Source organism: Electrona antarctica, assembly GCF_951216825.1.
Source record: "Electrona antarctica genome assembly, chromosome: 12".
NCBI lineage: Eukaryota > Metazoa > Chordata > Actinopteri > Myctophiformes > Myctophidae > Electrona > Electrona antarctica.
The window spans coordinates 3,394,074-3,420,199 of record NC_136793.1 but is presented as its reverse complement, the minus strand read 5'-3'; the positions used below and the strand labels follow the sequence as shown (position 1 = coordinate 3,420,199).

General features: G+C 48.0%; 1 protein-coding gene across 4 annotated transcripts in view; it reads right to left on the bottom strand.

The window, feature by feature from the left end:
• Positions 1-13,877: 13,877 nt before the first annotated feature.
• brd3b (bromodomain containing 3b) overlaps positions 13,878-26,126 on the bottom strand; it is a 42,270-nt gene continuing 30,021 nt past the window's right edge. For 2 of the 4 annotated variants that reach the window (XM_079515638.1, XM_079515640.1), the window contains exons 11-13: positions 22,856-23,115; positions 18,310-18,617; positions 13,878-16,075 (exon numbers count right to left, since the gene is read on the bottom strand). In XM_079515638.1, coding sequence (XP_079371764.1) covers positions 15,963-16,075; positions 18,310-18,617; positions 22,856-23,115 — 681 coding nt within the window. In that variant the 3' untranslated portion in view covers positions 13,878-15,962. The remainder of the gene's footprint in view (positions 16,076-18,309; positions 18,618-22,855; positions 23,116-26,126) is intronic. The other 2 variants (XM_079515641.1, XM_079515639.1) reach the window with 1 other exon arrangement.

Here is a 26,126-nt window from a genome sequence, read left to right as displayed (position 1 = left end):
ATTAATTAAGACACTGCTTCTTCAAACCCCAGATCTGGATTCTGGGAGACTGGATCCGGCATCTGTTCGGCCATGTAGAGATCAGTGGTTCCCTTTGTTATGTCAAGGGTCCCTCAAGGACCCCTGGGGGTCCCTCAAGGACCCCTGGGGGTCCCTCAAGGACCCCCAGGGGTCCCTCAAGGACCCCCAGGGGTCCCTCAAGGACCCCTGGGGGTCCCTCAAGGACCCCTGGGGGTCCCCGGACCCCACCTTGGGAACCACTGCTGTAGATTAAGACACTGCTGGACGCCGGAGCGGATCTGCCCGGATCTGGATCTGGATTCTTTTTGCTCAAGACCCAAAAGACAAAATTCAACAAAATAGTGAAAAAATAGCAGATCTACAAGCTCTCAATGCATTGCACATCTGCTATTTCCACTACTTCTTAAAAGTGTTATTAGATATATAATTTTTTAATGTTTTGAATTTATTTTGATTTTATTTATGAAATTCCTTTTGAAAAAAAAGTTTGACTTTTTTTTAAATTTTCACAAATTGTATTGAATAATTGTAAGTACCAAATGTATTTAGGGGTGTTGACGATATAATTACTGTTATCGAAAAATGTATTTCAAGAATCGAAGCATATCGATATGTAAACATATAATCTAGAATCGTTTTGCAATGCAAATAATCGATTCGTATCAATAATAGTAATTGTGCGTTCGTTGGCCATTTTAACCCATTCAGGGCGGGAACCCCTTTTGGTGTTTTAAGTATTATGTTATACTTTAGCTATTGAAAAAAATATCCGATCTACAAGCTCATAGCGTGGAACCGAGTCCCGCACTACGAGCTTGTAGATCAGATTTGGCCTGGAACAACATATTTTCAGATGGGGGTCGGCGGCCAAATACAGATAATTCTGGGGTCCTTGACATGGAAAAGGTTTGAGCACCAACTGACATAGAAACATTGTTTTTTTCTAGAGAACTGTCATGATTCAGAACTTAGACCTTTAGCAGAATCTGGTCTGAGGGGGCGAACAAAAGCAAAGGGCTTTAGTTTCTTTTCCATTCCATTCTCACTACTCTGTGTTCGGGTCAAGGACCTTGACAAGACTGACAGGCATCAGTGTTCACATTGAGACCCTGTCTGTCCCACATTGTGACTGACAGGCATCAGTGTTCACATTGAGACCCTGTCTGTCCTAGCCTGGTTAATAAACCAGACCGAATCAGCCGTTGGCAAAAAAAAATTGCCTACCAGCGGATTACGGTCTGGCGAGGCTCAGTAGCACGCCTCTTTCCTACAACCGAGAACAGTTCGGACCAATCGGGACACGGTATGCAATATGGGCTTTGGTACAGTGACGTTCAATGCTTGAGACTTTTGACTGACAGTAGCTCTGACCAATTGCGTCAAAGAGAAAATGTTTGAACCCGCCCCCCGGGAAATGAAATCCAAGTGGAGCCAGCCCAGACTAATATACCGCGACAGTGTTGTGTGATATTAGCCTGGCTTATTAGCCAGGCTATGTCTGTCCCACATTGTGACTGACAGGCATCAGTGTTCACATTGAGACCCTGTCTGTCCCACATTGTGACTGACAGGCATCAGTGTTCACATTGAGACCCTGTCTGTCCCACATTGTGACTGACAGGCATCAGTGTTCACATTGAGACCCTGTCTGTCCCACATTGTGACTGACAGGCATCAGTGTTCACATTGAGACCCTGTCTGTCCCACATTGTGACTGACAGGCATCAGTGTTCACATTGAGACCCTGTCTGTCCCACATTGTGACTGACAGGCATCAGTGTTCACATTGAGACCCTGTCTGTCCCACATTGTGACTGACAGGCATCAGTGTTCACATTGAGACCCGGTCTGTCCCACATTGTGACTGACAGGCATCAGTGTTCACATTGAGACCCTGTCTGTCCCACATTGTGACCGACAGGCATCAGTGTTCACATTGAGACCCTGTCCCACATTGTGACCGACAGGCATCAGTGTTCACATTGAGACCCGGTCTGTCCCACATTGTGACTGACAGGCATCAGTGTTCACATTGAGACCCTGTCTGTCCCACATTGTGACTGACAGGCATCAGTGTTCACATTGAGACCCTGTCTGTCCCACATTGTGACTGACAGGCATCAGTGTTCACATTGAGACCCTGTCTGTCCCACATTGTGACCGACAGGCATCAGTGTTCACATTGAGACCCTGTCCCACATTGTGACTGACAGGCATCAGTGTTCACATTGAGACCCTGTCCCACATTGTGACTGACAGGCATCAGTGTTCACATTGAGACCCTGTCCCACATTGTGACTGACAGGCATCAGTGTTCACATTGAGACCCTGTCTGTCCCACATTGTGACTGACAGGCATCAGTGTTCACATTGAGACCCTGTCCCACATTGTGACTGACAGGCATCAGTGTTCACATTGAGACCCTGTCCCACATTGTGACTGACAGGCATCAGTGTTCACATTGAGACCCTGTCTGTCCCACATTGTGACTGACAGGCATCAGTGTTCACATTGAGACCCTGTCTGTCCCACATTGTGACTGACAGGCATCAGTGTTCACATTGGGACAAGTGGGATGGGGGGGACGGGGTCCCCCCCATCCCACTTGTCCCACACAAGCCATACTTCTGTGCCTCAAATGAACAGTTTGGACCTGGTCACCCTAGTCAAGGGTCTCTGTGTTCGTGTCAAGGTACGGGTCTTTCCATAAATGTGTTCGCCAGTGTTGTTTTTGACAGCACATTTTAGTTTTACAGTTGATTGTGAAACCTCAGTTTTACATCGGCTATTCAAAAATAAATAAAAAAGATCTACAAGCTCACACGGCGCGTTGTGATCTTGTATATCTAGCTTGTAGATCTTGTAGATCTGCTTTGAAATACTTTTTATTGTCTTATGTTTCGGGTCAAAAAAAGGTTTACTTTGGGGCATTTTATTTTTATTTTGCTATTATTTTAGATCAGTGGTTTCCAACCAGTGGTCCGGGGACCCCCGGGGGTCCTTGAGGTTCCAGGTGGTCCGGGGACCCCCGGGGGTCCTTGAGGAGGTTCCAGGTGGTCCCCATGTGGTCCGGGGACCCCCGGGGGTCCTTGAGGAGGTTCCAGGTGGTCCCCATGTGGTCCGGGGACCAGCAGGGGTCCTTGGGGAGGTTCCAGGTGGTCCCCATGTGGTCCGGGGACCCCCGGGGGTCCTTGAGGAGGTTCCAGGTGGTCCCAATGTGGTCCGGGGACCACCGGGGGTCCTTGAGGAGGTTCCAGGTGGTCCCCATGTGGTCCGGGGACCCCCGAGGGTCCTTGAGGAGGTTCCAGGTGGTCCCCATGTGGTCCGGGGACCCCCGGGGGTCCTTGAAGAGGTTCCAGGTGGTCCCCATGTGGTCCGGGGACCCCCGGGGGTCCTTGAGGAGGTTCCAGGTGGTCCCCATGTGGTCCGGGGACCCCCGAGGGTCCTTGAGGAGGTTCCAGGTGGTCCCCATGTGGTCCGGGGACCCCCGGGGGTCCTTGAGGAGGTTCCAGGTGGTCCCCTTGTGGTCCGGGGACCCCCGGGGGTCCTTGAGGAGGTTCCAGGTGGTCCCCATGTGGTCCGGGGACCCCCGGGGGTCCTTGAGGAGGTTCCAGGTGGTCCCCATGTGGTCCGGGGACCCCCGGGGGTCCTTGAGGAGGTTCCAGGTGGTCCCCATGTGGTCCGGGGACCCCCGGGGGTCCTTGAGGGGGTTCCAGGTGGTCCCCATGTGGTCCGGGGACCAGCAGGGGTCCTTGAGGAGGTTCCAGGTGGTCCCCATGCAGCTAAATGATGGGAGAGTTGCTAACCAAATGGACCCTTATTAGATATGTAATGGGTGAATGTAATGCACAATCTATGTAAAGGTGGGTGAATGTAGTGTAATCTATGTGAAGCGCCTTGGATAAAGGCGCTATATAAATGCACCATTTACCATTTATGGTTGACGGCGGTGGCCGAACGGATAGCGGCGCGGTCTTGATACCGGAAGGTTCCTAGTTCGAATCAGCCGTCCGACACGTTAAAAATTACCACCGCTGAAATGCCCTTGAACAAGGCATTGAACCACTACGATGAAATGTGTTCTATGAGCAGGGCCTGGCTGGAAACAAGTTCTTGAGCTTAGCCCAGATACCCTGGGTAAATATAGATTTCATTTCATTTCATTTCATTTCACACGGACGATATTGGTTCATGACGATGCGATACGATTAAATGATTTAAAATCAATAAATACAGTTAAATCTGTGAAACGTGCAGGATTTCTTAAGGGAAAATGTATGAATGTGGATATAAATAAATAAACAGTGATCCTCTGGCAAATGCATAGACATGTGAACACCATGTTGTTTTCGTCGACTAAAACTAAGACGAAAAATGTTCGTCGACTACCTTTTTTCACAGACGAAAACTAAATGAAAACTAAGCTATGATGACTAAAACTAAGACTAAATATACTGACAATTTCGTCAACAAATAAAAACTAGACTAACATGTTAGGAACGGACTAGTGGACAAGAGATCCAGAATAAGTCATTTTACAATTAGTTGCATGCTGAAAATAGCCGATCTACAAGCTCACAACTCAGAGAACGTAGAATTATTTTTGATCTACAGCAGGGGTTCTCAACGTTTTTGGCCGGGGACCCCCGGAAATGCTTTGGCAATGTCTCGGGACCCCCGCCCCGCCCCCTCCCGACCCCCAATATAAATTGACCCCAACCTTAAACCATTTTGGGCGGGAACCCCTTTTGGTGTTTTAAGCATTGTTATAATTTAGCTATTGAAAAATAGCAGATCTACAAGCTCATAGCGCGCCACCGAGTGGCGCGCTACGAGCTTGTAGGTCTGCTATTTTTGAAAAATCGTGAATTTAAAAAAAAAAAAAAGAATCTTTTTTTTTTTTTTTTATAATTTGGGGACCCCCTAAAATAATTTGGCGACCCCCCGAGGGGTCGCGACCCACGGGTTGAGAACCCCTGATCTACAGCATGGAATTGTGGACAAAATCTTATCCAACGACGACAAAATATTGCCGAATAAATAACAGGCCTTGATATCAGTGTTGTCTTTGGCAGCAAATTTAGATTTTAGTTTTAGTCATAGTCTCTTGAATAGTTTACATTTAGTTTTAGTCACATTTTAGTCACCTGGAATGTTTTAGTGTTAGTCTACTTTTAGTCGACTAAATGTCATAAGATTTTAGTCGACTAAATCTACAGTTGATTTAGTCGAACAAAATGTATTTTGATGTTCTCCCCGTGTCCCCTAGGGCAGGTACCCTCATGTTCTCCCCGTGTCCCCTAGGGTAGGTACCCTCACAAAAAACATGCAGTAATCCTGGTCTCTAAACTGCCTCCCCCTGGCCAGCCGGGGCGCCTGATGGAGGGGAAAGGAACTGGTTGGAATAACGTGTTCCTTCCATGCGCTACGTCCAACCAGGGAAACTCCCCCCCGTCAGGTGTAAAGGAGCAACTTGGACACTCAGGCATGAAGGAAGCATGAGTTCAAGTCCGTTTCTCTCCCCATGTCCCCCATATATGGGGACTAGGTTGGTGGAGGGTGTGTAGAGCCCAGGATCACATTAGATAATTGACACAGGGGTGAAAAAATGGGTTACAAAATCGTGGGATAAAAATTATAAGTATTTTGGCGGGCCATGATGCCGTCGTAATGACGTCGTAATCACTTGCTGAAAATAACAGATCTACAAACTCACGTGTAGCAGCGTGACACATTGTGAGCTTGTAGATCTGCTATTTTCAGCATGCACCTAATTGTAAAATGACTTATACTGGATCTCTTGTCCACTAGTCCCTTCCTAAAATGTTAGTCTAGTTTTTATTTGTTGATGAAATTATTAGTATATTTATTCTCAGTTTTAGTCATCATAGCTTAGTTTTCGTCTTAGTTTTAGTCGACAAAAACAACACTGTTGAAAACCACTGCCAGAGACAGAGAGAGTTGTTGCCTGCAGTATTTACATTATAAAAGGCCATGTTAAAGGTATATTCAGTGATTTCACTTAATTCAAATATCACTTATTTTTTCTTATTTTTTGGATAATCCTCCCTACTATAAAGTGCGCTGACCATATAAGGAGTTCCTCCCTGTCCTCAGTTAACCCCTGGGGTCAAAAAACCCTAGTTTCGGTTTGGGCTTTGGGTGGCAAAGCCTTCATCCAATCAGGATGAGAGGGGCCTTCCTCCAATCATGATCGAGTGGGGCGGGCATTGGTGCAGTTGGTCTGTTGTACTTCCCCCATTGTAGAGCGTGTGCATGTGCACATCTTGTTACCGGGTGGACCGGGTTTTTTTTCCAAATCACCCAAATCACTGAATGCTCCTTTAAGTTGTTACCATTCAGATGTTTACTCATTAAAATATAAAAGGCCATCTTAAGTTGTTAACATTCAGATGTTTACTCATTCAAATATGAAAGGCCATGTTAAGTTGTTAACATTCAGATGTTTACTCATTAAAATATAAAAAGGCCATGTTAAGTTGTTACCATTCAGATGTTTACTCATTAAAATATAAAAGGCTGTGTTAAGTTGTTACCATTCAGATGTTTACTCATTAAAATATAAAAGGACGTGTTAAGTTGTTACCATTCAGATGTTTACTCATTAAAATATAAAAGGACGTGTTAAGTTGTTACCATTCAGATGTTCACTCATTAAAATATAAAAGGACGTGTTAAGTTGTTACCATTCAGATGTTTACTCATTAAAATGTTCAATTAATACCTCATTAGTTATTTAACCAGGGTTGCTCCAATGCGAGGTACTGCAGCTATGTGGTACCCCCTAGGGGTAGTCGAAGGTACTACAGTGGTATTTATTTTTTAAAGGAGCATTCAGTGATTTGGGTGATTTGGAAAACCACCCAGTCCGCCCCGGTAACAAAATGTGCACATGCACGCTCTACAGTGGGGGGAAGTGCAACAGGCCAACAGCATGTGCACCAAGGCCTGCCCCCAGTCGATCATGATTGGAGGAAGGCCCCTCTCATCCTGATTGGATGAAGGCTTTGCCACCGAAAGCCCAAACCGAAACTAGGGTTTTTTTGACCCCAGGGGCTCACTGGGGACAGGGAGGAACTCCTTATATGGTCAGCACACTTTATAGTAGGGAGGATTATCCAAAAAATAAGAAAAAATAAGTGATATTTGAATTAAGTGAAATCACTGAATGTACCTTTAAATGAATTAAATGTGATTTATTGGTCCAGTCTGTAGACTGGACCAATAGAGTATGTTAATAAACACCATATAATTTCTAAGATTGTGGTGTGGTTGTACTTTGTGTCCCTCACATGTTCTCCCCGTGTCCCCTAGGGTAGGTACCGTCACATGTTCTCCCTGTGTCCCCTAGGGTAGGTACCGTCACATGTTCTCCCCGTGTCCCCTAGGGTAGGTACCCTCACATGTTCTCCCCGTGTCCCCTAGTGTAGGTACCCTCACATGTTCTCCCCGTGTCCCCTAGGGTAGGTACCCTCACATGTTCTCCCCGTGTCCCCTAGGGTAGGTACCCTCACATGTTCTCCCTGTGTCCCCTAGGGTAGGTACCCTCACATGTTCTCCCCGTGTCCCCTAGGGTAGGTACCCTCACATGTTCTCCCCGTGTCCCCTAGGGTAGGTACCGTCACATGTTCTCCCCGTGTCCCCTAGGGTAGGCTCCCCGTGTCCCCTAGGGTAGGTACCCTCACATGTTCTCCCCGTGTCCCCTAGGGTAGGTACCCTCACATGTTCTCCCCGTGTCCCCTCTGGTAGGTACCGTCACATGTTCTCCCCGTGTCACCTAGGGTAGGTACCCTCACATGTTCTCCCCGTGTCCCCTAGGGTAGGTACCCTCACATGTTCTCCCCGTGTCCCCTAGGGTAGGTACCGTCACATGTTCTCCCCGTGTCCCCTAGGGTAGGTACCCTCACATGTTCTCCCCGTGTCCCCTAGGGTAGGTACCCTCACATGTTCTCCCCGTGTCCCCTAGGGTAGGTACCCTCACATGTTCTCCCCGTGTCCCCTAGGGTAGGTACCCTCACATGTTCTCCCCGTGTCCCATAGGGTAGGTACCGTCACATGTTCTCCCCGTGTCCCCTAGGGTAGGTACCCTAGGGGACACGGTAGGCCCCCCTGGCCAGCCGGGGCGCCTGATGGAGGGGAAAGGAACTGGTTGGAATAACGTGTTCCTTCCACGCGCTACGTCCGGACGGGGAAACTCCCCCGTCAGGTGAAAAGAAGCAGCTTGGACTCCTCATGCATAGAAGGAAGCATGAGGTCAATCCGCTGCTCTCCCCAGGTTGGCAGAGGAAGTGTAGCGCCCAGGATTACATTAGATAATTGACACTGGGTGAAAAAAATGGGTTACAAAAACCCAAATGAACCTTTACAGATCTTTAACGCTTGAGTGTGTAAAATAACACCATTTTACACTTTCACATCTGCATTTCTTAATTTAACTTATGAATTCTACACAATTAGAGAATGTAGAAGTATTGTTATTTTGATCGTTGCCTGTTATCTCTCCTAGTGGTACCAACATCAATACAGCATGGAATTGTGGACACAATCTTATCCAATCCGACAATACAATATTCTTCAGTTTTTAATCACTTTAACCACTATTTTAAACTTCCGCTGTTGGAAAAATAGCAGATCTACAAGCTCATAGCACAGCTTGTAGATCAGATCAACATATGGAATGTCAGAATAGGTCAGCTCCATATATGGAGATCTAAGGGTGGCAGCGGGGGCATGTGTCTTTCTTGAGTGTACAGGGTTTGATGAGGGCCCAGGTAGGGCCGGGCCTTCATTTCCGGGCCTGTTGAGAACTCTAGTTTTCGTCGGCTGCCGGGCGCGGCTGCACTAATAACTTTGGGGCGTCTAGAGTTTAAATGGACAGGTATCAGTCAACGGGCCCGTCTAGAGTTTAAATGGACAGGTATCAGTCAACAGGCCCGTCTAGAGTTTAAATGGACAGGTATCAGTCAACAGGCCCATCTAGAGTTTAAATGGACAGGTATCAGTCAACGGGCCCGTCTAGAGTTTAAATGGACAGGTATCAGTCAACAGGCCCATCTAGAGTTTAAATGGACAGGTATCAGTCAACAGGCCCATCTAGAGTTTAAATGGACAGGTATCAGTCAACGGGCCCGTCTAGAGTTTAAATGGACAGGTATCACAGGCCATCTAGAGTTTAAATGGACAGGTATCAGTCAACAGGCCCATCTAGAGTTTAAATGGACAGGTATCAGTCAACAGGCCCGTCTAGAGTTTAAATGGACAGGTATCAGTCAACAGGCCCATCTAGAGTTTAAATGGACAGGTATCAGTCAACAGGCCCGTCTAGAGTTTAAATGGACAGGTATCAGTCAACAGGCCCATCTAGAGTTTAAATGGACAGGTATCAGTCAACAGGCCCATCTAGAGTTTAAATGGACAGGTATCAGTCAACAGGCCCATCTAGAGTTTAAATGGACAGGTATCAGTCAACGGGCCCGTCTAGAGTTTAAATGGACAGGTATCAGTCAACAGGCCCATCTAGAGTTTAAATGGACAGGTATCAGTCAACAGGCCCATCTAGAGTTTAAATGGACAGGTATCAGTCAACAGGCCCGTCTAGAGTTTAAATGGACAGGTATCAGTCAACGGTCCCATCTAGAGTTTAAATGGACAGGTATCAGTCAACGGGCCCGTCTAGGTATCAGTCAACAGGCCCGTCTAGAGTTTAAATGGACAGGTATCAGTCAACAGGCCCGTCTAGAGTTTAAATGGACAGGTATCAGTCAACAGGCCCATCTAGAGTTTAAATGGACAGGTATCAGTCAACAGGCCCATCTAGAGTTTAAATGGACAGGTATCAGTCAACAGGCCCGTCTAGAGTTTAAATGGACAGGTATCAGTCAACAGGCCCATCTAGAGTTTAAATGGACAGGTATCAGTCAACAGGCCCATCTAGAGTTTAAATGGACAGGTATCAGTCAACAGGCCCGTCTAGAGTTTAAATGGACAGGTATCAGTCAACAGGCCCATCTAGAGTTTAAATGGACAGGTATCAGTCAACATATCATAATTGCGTCACCATTGACAGCCAGTTATAACCCACCATGCTTGGTAGGTATGGATGGTGACGTTATGAAGATATGTATCAATGCAGATTACATACATGTATACATACAGACATTACCTTTAATTCACCCGACACTGAAACATATCTTAATTACGTCACCATCGACAGCCAGTTATAACCGGACATTAGTAATTAACTTCAATGTTTTACAGAGAGGCTGAGATTTGAAAGTTTGTAGCGGTCGACAGTACTTGCGCGCTCTGCTCGCAACATAAATGGCCTACGTGTGCAACGTGCAAGTAGGCACTTGACAGAGTGCAGTTCTAGTTATTAATTGTGACATGCGGTCGCAACAAAAAAGATCTGTGCATCTGTTCTTTATCGGCCTCAAACCAGTGTGTGTCTGTGTGTGTGTCTGTGTGCGTGTGTGTGTCTGTGTGCATGTGTCTGTGTCTGTGTGTGTCTGTGCGTGTGTGTGTGTGTGTCTGTGTGTGTGTGTCTGTGCGTGTGTGTGCGTGTCTGTGTGTCTGTGTGCGTCTGTGTGCGTGTGTGTGTCTGTGTGCGTGTGTGTGTGTGTCTGTGTGTGTGTCTGTGTGTGTGTGTAACAGAAGATCCAAGGTGTACAGTTCGTTTTTTTTTTCATGTATTTATGTTTTTATTTATGAAAACAAAGGAACTCAGAAAATACAGAATCCCCAGAAGTAAAATTACATCAAATATTTCACTTGTTTTTTATTTTTTTTCCTTTCATTGTTTTTTGTTTTGTTTTAATTGTCTCGTCTGTCTGTCTTTGTTCCCCATACATACAACACACATCCGTCTGTCTGTCTCTCTCCGTCCGTCTGTCTGTCTGTCCTACGCTAACCCAAACAGCTAATATACAGTGTGCTCAAACATAAAAACATACGCAAGAGAAATAGAACAACGGTCGATCGGAGTGCATGCAGATACATAAAATATTTTTTTTCCTTTCTTATTAAAATACAAAAATTAACTATTATTATCGTCGTTATGATCAGCATTGATTGAACCATCAACTAAAACAGTTTGTGTTTTCTTAACGTGGTGAATAGCTCGTCTCGCACGGGAATAACCTGTCTGTCTGTCTGTCTGTCTGTCTGTCTGTCTGCCTGCCTGTCTGTCTGTCTGTCTGTCTGTCTGTCTGTCTGTGTGTCTGTCTGTCTGCCTGGGAGTTCCAGGGGGTCCTCCCAGCTAAATGATAGTTTGGAACCAAATGGAACCTTATGGGTCTGTAACTCTGAGAGTGTACAAATGGAACCAAATGGACCCTTATGGGTCTGTAACTCTGAGAGTGTACAAATGGAACCAAATGGACCCTTATGGGTCTGTAACTCTGAGTGTACAAATGGAACCAAATGGACCCTTATGGGTCTGTAACTCTGAGAGTGTACAAATGGAACCAAATGGGTCTGTAACTCTGAGAGTGTACAAATGGAACCTTATGGGTCTGTAACTCTGAGTGTACAAATGGAACCAAATGGACCCTTATGGGTCTGTAACTCTGAGAGTGTACAAATGAAACCAAATGGACCCTTATGGGTCTGTAACTCTGAGAGTGTACAAATGGAACCTTATGGGTCTGTAACTCTGAGAGTGTACAAATGAAACCAAATGGACCCTTATGGGTCTGTAACTCTGAGTGTACAAATGGAACCAAATGGGTCTGTAACTCTGAGAGTGTACAAATGGAACCAAATGGACCCTATACTGGGCGATTAACCCAATTAACACATCCATAAAAATAAAATGAATGAATTGTACAGCCTTAGTGTGTCGCAGCCCCGCCCCCTTTCATGACTGGCCGAGACCCAGAAGTGAACTCCTCCTTCATTTTCCCCCCAAAAGGCTTTTCAAAAAGTATTTATTTAAAGACGTTTATACGCCGCGGAGACAAAGACAACTCGGCAGGTGACAACAAAACACAATGTTTTGGGCAGAGAAAACATTACAAAGAAGAAAAAACTACAAAAAACCTGCCGTTTTTTTCTTCTTTCCAATTATTTGTTCGGCCGAAAAAATCGTGTTTGTTGTTCATGATTTGTCACGACTGGAGTTGGCTTTGTACGACGCTTAAAAGGTCTTTGTACGACGCTTAAAAGGTCTTTGTACGACGCTTAAAAGGTCTTTGTACGACTCTTAAAAGGTCTTTGTACGACTCTTAAAAGGTCTTTGTACGACTCTTAAAAGGTCTTTGTACGACGCTTAAAAGGTCTTTGTACGACTCTTAAAAGGTCTTTGTACGACTCTTAAAAGGTCTTTGTACGACTCTTAAAAGGTCTTTGTACGACTCTTAAAAGGTCTTTGTACGACTCTTAAAAGGTCTTTGTATGACTCTTAAAAGGTCTTTGTACGACGCTTAAAAGGTCTTTGTACGACGCTTAAAAGGTCTTTGTACGACGCTTAAAAGGTCTTTGTACGACGCTTAAAAGGTCTTCAAATAAATGCTTTTTGAAATGTCTACTTTGAAAACGAACAGGGAATTATTTCCCGGGTCCTCGTAGGGGGCGGGGCTGCGACACTATTCATAGTCCAGTTTTCGGTGGTCAGTAAAAACAGAAAGATGTGATGTCATGTTGTAGTTTTAACCACCACGGCGTGATGTCATGTTGTAGTTTTAACCACCACGGCGTGATGTCATGTTGTAGTTTTAACCACCGTGGCTCTGTGATGTCATGTTGTAGTTTTAGTAAAAACAGAGAGAAGTGATGTCATGTTGTAGTTTTAGTAAAAACAGAGAGAAGTGATGTCATGTTGTAGTTTTTGTAAAAACAGAGAGAAGTGATGTCATGTTGTAGTTTTCGGTGGTCACCTCTTGACCGAAAACCGGACTATGATTAAGCCTTAATTTGGACAGAGAATTATGAATCATGGATGTGGGGCAGTAACAGTCCCAAATACACATTATTATTATTATCATTATTATAACCTTTTTGTGTTATTTCCTCCATATAAAATAACGGCCCTACATAATTTCGGTCAGACAAAAAAAACCCAAAAGCATCAAAAGGAGCAGATCTACAAGGTCAAAGCGCGTTTGGAGCTTGTAGATCTGCTACGTTTTGCTGCCGTCCAATTTGAATCGTAAAAAAGTTTAACACTTTTGGAACATGTGAGGTTTTCCACCCGACTCATTCGCCGCCGCCACCACCGCCCCCTGGTGGCTGAGTTGATACTGGTCTCCCAGTATATATATATATATACACATATATACACAATCTCTGTGGACCAGAAGGTGTCAAAAGACGTTCCAGGCGGCGAATGAGTTTTAAAAAGCTCACAACACACTGCAATGCGTTGTGTGCACAAAATAATAATAATAATAATAATACAAATGAAATAAAAATAATGATAATGGCATTATCTTTGAAGCGGCCCTACCACAACGCTGCACATACACTTTTGTATCATTTGGGAGTATTCTGTGTGTTTTATAGATATGTATATTTGATGTAGTATTTATTCACAGGACAGAGCAGTGTGTACGCTATACACTAGGTGGTGCTGTGGTTTTTTAAAAGATTTATTTTAGCCGACAAAACGAGTATCAACAAACAAACAAACAAACAACCTGGAAATAAAAATATAAACTAAAGAAAAGAAAAAAAAACTTAGTGTTGGAGGGAAAAAAAGAAAAAAAGTAAAGAAAGGTAAATTCCATCTTCTTCCAGGAGGCTGTTGTTGGTTCGGCTTTTTTTTTTTTGCAGAGTTGCTTTGTTTCTCTCTGACCAATAGCAGTGTTTGTTTACTTATCTCTGACCAATAGCAGTGTTTGTTTACTAAGCTCTGACCAATAGCGGTGTTTGTTTACTAACAAGGGGAGGGGAGGGAGGGAGGGTTGCTAGCCATTCATTGGATCCGTTATTCTGACATCTTTGACAGTCCTTGGTTGACCTCACGCTCAAAATAGTGTTCTAACTCCCCAAAGTGGGGTCCGGGGACCCCCAGGGGTCCTTGAGGGGGTTCCAGGGGGTCCCCAGCTAAATGATAGTTTGGAACCAAATAGACCCTTATGGGTCTGTAACTGAGTATACAAGTGGAAATGGTTCCATTTGTACATTCTCAGAGTTAAATTAACATTGATTATACAATATAAATCGAGGGTCCCAGAGATAGAAATGGGGGTCCGTAGCCTAATTCATGTCAAACTGGGGGGTCCTTGAAATTGGGGGTCCCTGGCATATCTCTTCAAATGGGGGTCCGTGGGCTAATTAGTGTCAATTTGGGGGAACCAGTGTTTTAACTCATCGGCCGCCACTAAAACCTCCGGCGCTGTGGGCTACCGCCACCACAGTCAGCGCTTTATTCCCCTGGGAATACTCGGCGTTTCTGGTCCCCCAAAAACAGCATTCATATTTTAACCGTGCGGTAACGATGACTTAGTATTGAGCCGCCATCTTTGCCCCATAGCATTGTGTACGGGCCGCCATCTTTGCCCCATAGCATTGTGTACAGGCCGCCATCTTTGCCCCATAGCATTGTGTATGGGCAGCCATCTTTGCCCCATAGCATTGTGTACAGGCCGCCATCTTTGCCCCATAGCATTGTGCACGGGCCGCCATCTTTGCCCCATAGCATTGTGTACGGGCCGCCATCTTTGCCCCATAACATTGTGTATTACGCTTTACGGAAATTATTAGAGAGACGATTATGAATCAATAACAAGCTCCAAAACACGTTAAAGGCGTTCCTGGCGCCTCGGGATTTCATGAAAAAAAACGTGTAAAAACCTTACAGGTGTGTAACAGAGTGTAACACATGGAACCAAATGGACCCTTACAGGTCTGTAACTCTGAGAGTGTAACACATGGAACCAAATGGACCCTTACGGGTCTGTAACTCTGAGAGTGTACACATGGAACCAAATGGACCCTTACGGGTCTGTAACTCTGAGAGTGTACACATGGAACCAAATGGACTCTTACGGGTCTGTAACTCTGAGAGTGTAAGAATAACGGATCGAATATGTCGATCCAAAAGGGGGGGGGGGGGGGTTGTTTGCAACTTCTCCCATGATGCAGTGCAGCAGAGGTTTTGTGGAATGTTGACAGAGGCGTGGCCGTCCCAGAAGAACACGGTTTCTACGGCAACAGAGCTGTGTTTATGACAGACAGCCTGTCTGTCTGTGTGTCTGTGTGTCTGTCTGTGTGTCTGTCTGTGTGTCTGCCTGCCTGCCTGCCTGCCTGCCTGCCTGTCTGCCTGCCTGCCTGTCTGCCTGCCTGCCTGTCTGACTGCCTGCCTGCCTGCCTGCCTGCCTGCCTGCCTGTCTGCCTGTCTGTCTGTCTGTCTAACGGTTGTTAATGGTATAAGGTGGGGATCCAGTCTTCTTCTTGTTAGTTGGTGGTTGAATTGTCGTTGCTTTCCTGTCTGTCTGCCGTCCTGTCTGTCTGTCTGCCGTCCTGTCTGTCTGTCTGCCGTCCTGTCTGTCTGTCTGCCGTCCTGTCTGTCTGTCTGCCGTCCTGTCTGTCTGTCTGCAGTCCTCCAACAACCACCAGCTAGTAGCTAAAATAAACAGCTCCCAATATTTACATAGTCTGTCTGTTTGTGTGTGTGTGTGTGTGTGTGTGTTTGTATGTGTGTGTTTGTGTGTTTGTGTGTGTGTGTGTGTGTTGCGTGCGTATGTGTCAAAGAAACATTCAGTGTTTGTCTGTCATACATGTGTGTTCACACGCAAATATACTGTGTGTGTGTGTGTGTGTGTGTGCGTGCGTGTGTGTGTGTGTGTGTCACACACACACACACACGCACGCACACATACATGAGCATTTATTGGATTTAAATGAGTGTATGAGACACGATATAATTTATATGAAGAGAGTGTGTGTGTGTGTGTGTGTGTCTGTGTGCACGTGTTGATCAGTCTGAGTCGGAGGAGGAGGAGCTTCCAGTAGAGGAGGAGTCAGAGGAGGAAGATGAGCTGCCACTCAAACGACTAGCTCCGCCCCCGGACCCGCCTCCTGCTGCCTTCTCTGTGAGAGAGAGAGAGAGAGAGAGAGACATGAGTCAGGCGTTGACACCAAGGGTTGCCCACCTGCCGCTGGCGGCTAAATAAAACACTAAGGGTTGCCCACCTGCCCCTGGCAGCTAAATAAAACACTAAGGGTTGCCCACCTGCCCCTGGTGGCTAAATAAAACACTAAGGGTCGCCCACCTGCCCCTGGCAGCTAAATAAAACACTAAGGGTTGCCCACCTGCCCCTGGCAGCTAAATAAAACACTAAGGGTCGCCCACCTGCCCCTGGCAGCTAAATAAAACACTAAGGGTTGCCCACCTGCCCCTGGCAGCTGAATAAAACACTAAGGGTCGCCCACCTGCCCCTGGCAGATAAATAAAACACTAAAGGTTGCCCACCTGCCCCCTGGCAGCTAAATAAAACACTAAGGGTCGCCCACCTGCCCCTGGCAGCTAAATAAAACACTAAGGGTTGCCCACCTGCCCCTGGCGGCTAAATAAAACACTAAGGGTCGCCCACCTGCCCCTGGCAGCTAAATAAAACACTAAGGGTTGCCCACCTGCCCCTGGCAGCTAAATAAAACACTAAGGGTCGCCCACCTGCCCCTGGCAGCTAAATAAAACACTAAGGGTTGCCCACCTGCCCCTGGCAGATAAATAAAACACTAAAGGTTGCCCACCTGGCCCTGGCAGCTAAATAAAACAATAGAATCAACCTGGGGACCACCACCCTGACTATAGAATCAACCTGGGGAACCCCTGACTATAGAATCAACCTGGGGACCACCACCCTGACTATAGAATCAACCTGGGGACCCCCACCCTGACTATAGAATCAACCTGGGGACCACCACCCTGACTATAGAATCAACCTGGGGACCACCACCCTGACTATAGAATCAACCTGGGCACCACCACCCTGACTATAGAATCAACCTGGGGACCCCCTGACTATAGAATCAACCTGGGGACCACCACCCTGACTATAGAATCAACCTGGGGACCACCACCCTGACTATATAATCAACCTGGGCACCACCACCCTGACTATAGAATAAACCTGGGGACCACCACCCTGACTATAGAATCAACCTGGGGACCCCCTGACTATAGAATAAACCTGGGGACCACCACCCTGACTATAGAATCAACCTGGGGACCCCCTGACTATAGAATCAACCTGGGGACCCCCTGACTATAGAATCAACCTGGGGACCCCCTGACTATAGAATCAACCTGGGGACCACCACCCTGACTATAGAATCAACCTGGGGACCACCACCCTGACTATAGAATCAACCTGGGGACCCCCTGACTATAGAATCAACCTGGGCACCACCACCCTGACTATAGAATCAACCTGGGGACCACCACCCTGACTATAGAATCAACCTGGGGACCACCACCCTGACTATAGAATCAACCTGGGGACCACCACCCTGACTATAGAATCAACCTGGGAACCCCCTGACTATAGAATCAACCTGGGGACCACCACCCTGACTATAGAATCAACCTGGGGACCACCACCCTGACTATAGAATCAACCTGGGGACCACCACCCTGACTATAGAATCAACCTGGGGACCACCACCCTGACTATAGAATCAACCTGGGGACCACCACCCTGACTATAGAATCAACCTGGGGACCACCACCCTGACTATAGAATCAACCTGGGGACCACCACCCTGACTATAGAATCAACCTGGGGACCACCACCCTGACTATAGAATCAACCTGGGGACCACCACCCTGACTATAGTATAGTCAGGGGGTCCCCAGGTTGATTCTATAGTCAGGCAAGTTACAGACTTCAGGTCTAAGTGGCTTAGGGCAGTGGTTCCCAAACTTTGTCATGTCAAGGACCCCCAAATTGACACTAATTAGCCCGCGGACCCCCATTTGAAAAGATATGCCAGGGACGCCCCATAAGAGAAGATTTTTATTACGGCTCTAGCAGTGATTCTCAACCCGTTTAATTTCAAGGACCCCCAGTTTGACATGCATATTAGTCTACGAACCCCCCATTTAATGGCATATCTATCTCTGGGACCCCCAATGTATATTGTAAAAAAACTGTTAATTTAACTCTGAGAGTGTACAAATGGAACCATTTGTTCCATTTGTACACTCTCAGAGTTACAGACCCATAAGGTTCCATTTGGTTCCTAACTATCATTTAGCTGGGGACCCCCTGGAACTCCCTCGAGGACCCCTAGGGGTCCCCGGACCCCCACTCCAGACTTACGCAGTAGCTTCCGTTGCTTCTTCTGCAGACAGGACTTGACGTAGCGCTCCAGCTCGCGCAGCGTGGAGGGCTTGAGCGTCTCGAAGTCGATCTCGATCTCGTCGGGGTTGGAGTCCCTCAGGGAGGGCTCCCGGGACTGGATGATGTGCACCACGCGGCCCAGCTTCTCGCCCGGCAGGCGGTTGATGTCCAGCGAGAGCTGGCGCTTCTCGTCGTACGACATCGGCAGCGACGGCTCCTCCCCTTCCTCGCCGTTGGCCGGCCCGCCCCCCGACCCCGCCTTCCCGGAGCCGCCCTTTTTGGGTTGTCTGAAGACGAAGAAAGGAGAAAGACACGCCCCCAATGGGTTAAAGTCATCCCCCCGGCCAGTAGGCCGGGGACACGCCCCCAATGGGTTAAAGTCATCCCCCCGGCCAGTAGGCCGGGGACACGCCCCCAATGGGTTAAAGTCATCCCCGCCAGTAGGTGAAAGACACGCCCCCAATGGGTTAAAGTCATCCCCCCGGCCAGTAGGCCGGGGACACGCCCCCAATGGGTTAAAGTCATCCCCCCGGCCAGTAGGCCGGGGACACGCCCCCAATGGGTTAAAGTCATCCCCCCGGCCAGTAGGTGAAAGACACGCCCCCAATGGGTTAAAGTCATCCCCCCGGCCAGTAGGTGAAAGACACGCCCCCAATGGGTTAAAGTCATCCCCCCGGCCAGTAGGCCGGGGACACGCCCCCAATGGGTTAAAGTCATCCCCCCGGCCAGTAGGCCGGGGACACGCCCCCAATGAGTTAAAGTCATCCCCCCGGCCAGTAGGAGAAAGACACGCCCCCAATGGGTTAAAGTCATCCCCCCGGCCAGTAGGTGAAAGACACGCCCCCAATGGGTTAAAGTCATCCCCCCGGCCAGTAGGAGAAAGACACGCCCCCAATGGGTTAAAGTCATCCCCCCGGCCAGTAGGTGAAAGACACGCCCCCAATGGGTTAAAGTCATCCCCCCGGCCAGTAGGAGAAAGACACGCCCCCAATGGGTTAAAGTCATCCCCCCGGCCAGTAGGAGAAAGACACGCCCCCAATGGGTTAAAGTCATCCCCCCGGCCAGTAGGAGAAAGACACGCCCCCAATGGGTTAAAGTCATCCCCCCGGCCAGTAGGTGAAAGACACGCCCCCAATGGGTTAAAGTCATCCCCCCGGCCAGTAGGTGAAAGACACGCCCCCAATGGGTTAAAGTCATCCCCCCGGCCAGTAGGAGAAAGACACGCCCCCAATGGGTTAAAGTCATCCCCCCGGCCAGTAGGAGAAAGACACGCCCCCAATGGGTTAAAGTCATCCCCCCGGCCAGTAGGTGAAAGACACGCCCCCAATGGGTTAAAGTCATCCCCCCGGCCAGTAGGAGAAAGACACGCCCCCAATGGGTTAAAGTCATCCCCCCGGCCAGTAGGAGAAAGACACGCCCCCAATGGGTTAAAGTCATCCCCCCGGCCAGTAGGTGAAAGACACGCCCCCAATGGGTTAAAGTCATCCCCCCGGCCAGTAGGTGAAAGACACGCCCCCAATGGGTTAAAGTCATCCCCCCGGCCAGTAGGAGAAAGACACGCCCCCAATGGGTTAAAGTCATCCCCCCGGCCAGTAGGTGAAAGACACGCCCCCAATGGGTTAAAGTCATCCCCCCGGCCAGTAGGCCGGGGACACGCCCCCAATGGGTTAAAGTCATCCCCCCGGCCAGTAGGCCGGGGACACGCCCCCAATGGGTTAAAGTCATCCCCCCGGCCAGTAGGTGAAAGACACGCCCCCAATGGGTTAAAGTCATCCCCCCGGCCAGTAGGTGAAAGACACGCCCCCAATGGGTTAAAGTCATCCCCCCGGCCAGTAGGAGAAAGACACGCCCCCAATGGGTTAAAGTCATCCCCCCGGCCAGTAGGAGAAAGACACGCCCCCAATGAGTTAAAGTCATCCCCCCGGCCAGTAGGTGAAAGACACGCCCCCAATGGGTTAAAGTCATCCCCCCGGCCAGTAGGTGAAAGACACGCCCCCAATGGGTTAAAGTCATCCCCCCGGCCAGTAGGTGAAAGACACGCCCCCAATGGGTTAAAGTCATCCCCCCGGCCAGTAGGTGAAAGACACGCCCCCAATGGGTTAAAGTCATCCCCCCGGCCAGTAGGTGAAAGACACGCCCCCAATGGGTTAAAGTCATCCCCCCGGCCAGTAGGTGAAAGACACGCCCCCAATGGGTTAAAGTCATCCCCCCGGCCAGTAGGTGAAAGACACGCCCCCAATGGGTTAAAGTCATCCCCCCGGCCAGTAGGTGAAAGACACGCCCCCAATGGGTTAAAGTCATCCCCCCGGCCAGTAGGAGAAAGACACGCCCCCAATGAGTTAAAGTCATCCCCCCGGCCAGTAGGTGAAAGACACGCCCCCAATGGGTTAAAGTCATCCCCCCGGCCAGTAGGTGAAAGACACGCCCCCAATGTGTTAAAGTCATCCCCCCGGCCAGTAGGCCGGGGACACGCCCCCAATGAGTTAAAGTCATCCCCCCGGCCAGTAGGAGAAAGACACGCCCCCAATGGGTTAAAGTCATCCCCCCGGCCAGTAGGAGAAAGACACGCCCCCAATGGGTTAAAGTCATCCCCCCGGCCAGTAGGTGAAAGACACGCCCCCAATGGGTTAAAGTCATCCCCCCGGCCAGTAGGCCGGGGACACGCCCCCAATGGGTTAAAGTCATCCCCCCGGCCAGTAGGTGAAAGACACGCCCCCAATGGGTTAAAGTCATCCCCCCGGCCAGTAGGCCGGGGACACGCCCCCAATGGGTTAAAGTCATCCCCCCGGCCAGTAGGAGAAAGACACGCCCCCAATGGGTTAAAGTCATCCCCCCGGCCAGTAGGTGAAAGACACGCCCCCAATGGGTTAAAGTCATCCCCCCGGCCAGTAGGAGAAAGACACGCCCCCAATGGGTTAAAGTCATCCCCCCGGCCAGTAGGAGAAAGACACGCCCCCAATGGGTTAAAGTCATCCCCCCGGCCAGTAGGTGAAAGACACGCCCCCAATGGGTTAAAGTCATCCCCCCGGCCAGTAGGCCGGGGACACGCCCCCAATGGGTTAAAGTCATCCCCCCGGCCAGTAGGTGAAAGACACGCCCCCAATGGGTTAAAGTCATCCCCCCGGCCAGTAGGCCGGGGACACGCCCCCAATGGGTTAAAGTCATCCCCCCGGCCAGTAGGAGAAAGACACGCCCCCAATGGGTTAAAGTCATCCCCCCGGCCAGTAGGTGAAAGACACGCCCCCAATGGGTTAAAGTCATCCCCCCGGCCAGTAGGAGAAAGACACGCCCCCAATGGGTTAAAGTCATCCCCCCGGCCAGTAGGTGAAAGACACGCCCCCAATGGGTTAAAGTCATCCCCCCGGCCAGTAGGTGAAAGACACGCCCCCAATGGGTTAAAGTCATCCCCCCGGCCAGTAGGAGAAAGACACGCCCCCAATGGGTTAAAGTCATCCCCCCGGCCAGTAGATTAAAAAAAATCAATAGCTAAAGTATAAAATAATGCTTAAAACACCAATAGGGGTTCCCGTCCTGAATGGGTTAAAATGTTATGCTTGTTCATGCATTCAGTGAACTTCCGGTGCAGGGCTTTGGAACTATTGAGCTCCCATAGCCCCACCATGGAACTATTGAGCTCCCCATAGCCCCACCATGGAACTATTGAGCTCCCCATAGCCCCACCATGGAACTATTCAGCTCCCCATAGCCCCACCATGGAACTATTGAGCTCCCATAGCCCCACCATGGAACTATTGAGCTCCCCATAGCCCCACCATGGAACTATTGAGCTCCCCATAGCCCCACCATGGAACTATTGAGCTCCCCATAGCCCCACCATGGAACTATTGAGCTCCCATAGCCCCACCATGGAACTATTGAGCTCCCCATAGCCCCACCATGGAACTATTGAGCTCCCATAGCCCCACCATGGAACTATTGAGCTCCCATAGCGCGCACACACACACACACACACACACACACACACACACACACACACACACACACACACACACACACACACACACACACACACACACACACACACACACACACACACACACACACACACACACACACACACACACACACACACACACACACACACACACACACAGCGACGGACCGGATGTTATCCAGATGTGGCTGAAGCAGCTAAATGTAGCCAAAACACTCGATGCGATCGACGACAACGGGAGGTATGATTAATTCTAACGCGACTAGCGACGGGACCGCGGTGGGCCGTCTAACACATGATCTTTTCTTAGAATTGGACGGAATGATTTAGATCAAGAGTTATTCACGTTTTAAGATCTTCGTCGACTAAAATGGGGGGGGAACATTTTCGACGACGTCCCACGGTTGCGCAACATCGAATGTTGCGCAACAGGCGCACCCAGCCTGTGGAGCGATGCGATCGGTTTTGATATCAATAATCTCCTTTTTATCTATCTCCGTCCTGAGTGCTGGGCGTCACTAATTGATTGAACGGAGAACTCCGTCCTCGCCGCTCAGGGTGTTAATTTACCTGGTGGCCGTCACCGTGCTGTTGGCTTTCCTGGCCGGGGCCTTCTTCTGATTGGCCGGCTTGTTGCCGGGCGGCTGGGCGGACTTGCTGTTGGCCTTGTTGCTCTTGCTGTCGTCGGCGGCGTCCGAGGTCACCGAGGTCGCGGCCGCGGCGACCTTCGACCCCTTGCCGTCACTCTTCTTCTTCTTCTCCTTCTTCTTCTTTGGTTTGCTGACGGGAGCCTGAGAGAGGACAGCCAGCTGCTCATGGACCGCCTTCAACTACGACACGAATAGAACACACACAGAAACTACCCTTCAACTACCCGTTAAAATACACTACGACACACACACAGAAACTACCCTTCAACTACCCGTTAAAATACACTACGACACACACACAGAAACTACCCTTCAACTACCCGTTAAAATACACTACGACACACACAGAAACTACCCTTCAACTACCCGTTAAAATACACTACGACACACACACATAAACTACCCTTCAACTACCCGTTAAAATACACTACGACACACACACAGAAACTACCCTTCAACTACCCGTTAAAATACACTACGACACACACACAGAAACTACCCTTCAACTACCCGTTAAAATACACTACGACACACACACATAAACTACCCTTCAACTACCTGTTAAAATACACTACGACACACACACAGAAACTACCCTTCAACTACCCGTTAAAATACACTACGACACGAATAGAACACACAGAAACTACCCTGCTTCAACTACGATATGGACCGAACGTCATATCTCGCTATTTATGCCAACTATTAGTCTACTTGCCAGCCCATAGAGCCCCATTGTGAACCCGGACATGTTGAGTACACCAAGGTTTTATGTTAGAAATGTTGAGTATGGGTCCCCAGCATGTAGAAACTGATGTTATAAATGTTGAGTAGGGGTCCCCAGCATGTAGAAACTGATGTTAGAAATGTTGAGTATGGGTCCCCAGCATGTAGAAACTGATGTTAGAAATGTTGAGTATGGGTCCCCAGCATGTAGAAACTGATGTTATAAATGTTGAGTAGGGGTCCCCAGCATGTAGAAACTGATGTTATAAATGTTGAGTAGGGGTCCCCAGCATGTAGAAACTGATGTTATAAATGTTGAGTAGGGGTCCCCAGCATGTAGAAACTGATGTTATAAATGTTGAGTAGGGGTCCCCAGCATGTAGAAACTGATGTTATAAATGTTGAGTATGGGTCCCCAGCATGTAGAAACTGATGTTATAAATGTTGAGTATGGGTCCCCAGCATGTAGAAACTGATGTTATAAATGTTGAGTATGGGTCCCCAGCATGTAGAAACTGATGTTATAAATGTTGAGTAGGGGTCCCCAGCATGTAGAAACTGATCTTAGAAATGTTGAGTATGGGTCCCCAGCATTTAGAAACTGATGTTATAAATGTTGGGTATGGGTCCCCAGCATGTAGAAACTGATGTTATAAATGTTGAGTATGGGTCCTCAGCATGTAGAAACTGATCTTAGAAATGTTGAGTATGGGTCCCCAGCATTTAGAAACTGATGTTATAAATGTTGAGTAGGGGTCCCCAGCATGAAGAAACTGATGTTATAAATGTTGAGTAGGGGTCCCCAGCATTTAGAAACTGATGTTATAAATGTTGAGTAGGGGTCCCCAGCATGTAGAAACTGATGTTAGAAATGTTGAGTAGGGGTCCCCAGCATGTAGAAACTGATGTTAGAAATGTTGAGTAGGGGTCCCCAGCATGTAGAAACTGATCTTAGAAATGTTGACTATGGGTCCCCAGCATGTAGAAACTGATCTTAGAAATGTTGAGTAGGGGTCCCCAGCATGTATAAACTGATCTTAGAAATGTTGAGTAGGGGTCCCCAGCATGTAGAAACTGATGTTATAAATCAGCCATGTCAAACATACGGCCCGCGTAAAAGTAAGTCTCTAGCACATTCCTGTCAAAAGTTATGATTTTTTATAACTCAAGGCATAAAAAAGGGATCAAGGCATACACAGTGCTGCCTTGATCCCGCCTCTAGCTGCCGCTGATTGGCCAGGCCGTTTTGTGGCCGGGCATCAAGTCTGCCTGAGAGTTCCCAGATGGGAGCAGGAGGGGGGAACCCAGTGTACTCTCTGCTGCCCCATCTGGCGGAGTCAGGTTAAGTGAAAACAAGACAGAGATGAAATGTCATGGTTTTCATTTATTTTTTTAAATGTTATAAATGTTGAGTATGGGTCCCCAGCATGTAGAAACTGGTGTTAGAAATGTTGAGTATGGGTACCCATACTCAACATCAGTTTCTACATGCTGGGGACCCCTACTCAACATTTCTAACATCAGTTTCTACATGCTGGGGACCCCTACTCAACATTTCTAACATCAGTTTCTACATGCTGGGGACCCATACTCAACATTTCTAACATAAAACCTTGGTGTACTCAACATGCCTTGGTTCACATTCTGGACTATATTGTGATATCGATACGATATAACCGCTAAAAAGGTCACAGATTCTATATTTTAAGTTTTGCAACATTTTACGATAATAAAACACACAGGAACACTAGTAATGATAAACTACCCTTCAACTACGACAGGAATGAGTGATATTAACGAGTGTCAACGAGTGTCAGCTGTGACTGAAGACATGGTGATGTTTATCCATTTGATTTTATTGGAAATCATGAATAAATTTTCGTTTATAATAAGAATAGAGTCTAATTCCAATCAATGTTCTAATCGTCAGGGTGAGGCGGTCCTCAGTTCACATAACGTTATTTGTATTTATTTATTATTTATTTATTTTGGGGTGGGGCACTTGAAAATAGCAGTTTAGATCTGCAGATCTGCTATTCTTGCTATTCTTTTATTTGAAAATGTATGAACACAATAGTTGCGACAGGCCTAACAATAAACATATTTAACCCTTTTAGACCTGAGGACGATTCTACAAATGTCTTCTAAATCCTGACATGTTTCTATATCAGTGGTTCTCAAACATTTTCATGTCAAGGACCCCCAAAAATACCCCCATCTGATAATATGTTGTTCCAGGGACCCCCTCCCCCCCCTCCCCAGAAGCAAAGATCTGAGTTAAAACGTTCGCTCTGAAAGAATATAGATATTCAAAGATTTGCCCCCCTTTTTCCAAAAAATAGCAGATCTGCAAGCTCGTAGTGTTGTGTGTGTGTGTGTGTGTGTGTGTGTGTGTGTGTGTGTGTGTGAGGGGGGGGGGGGGGGGGGGGTGGGGGGTGGGGGGGGGGGTTAGAAACTCGGTCGAT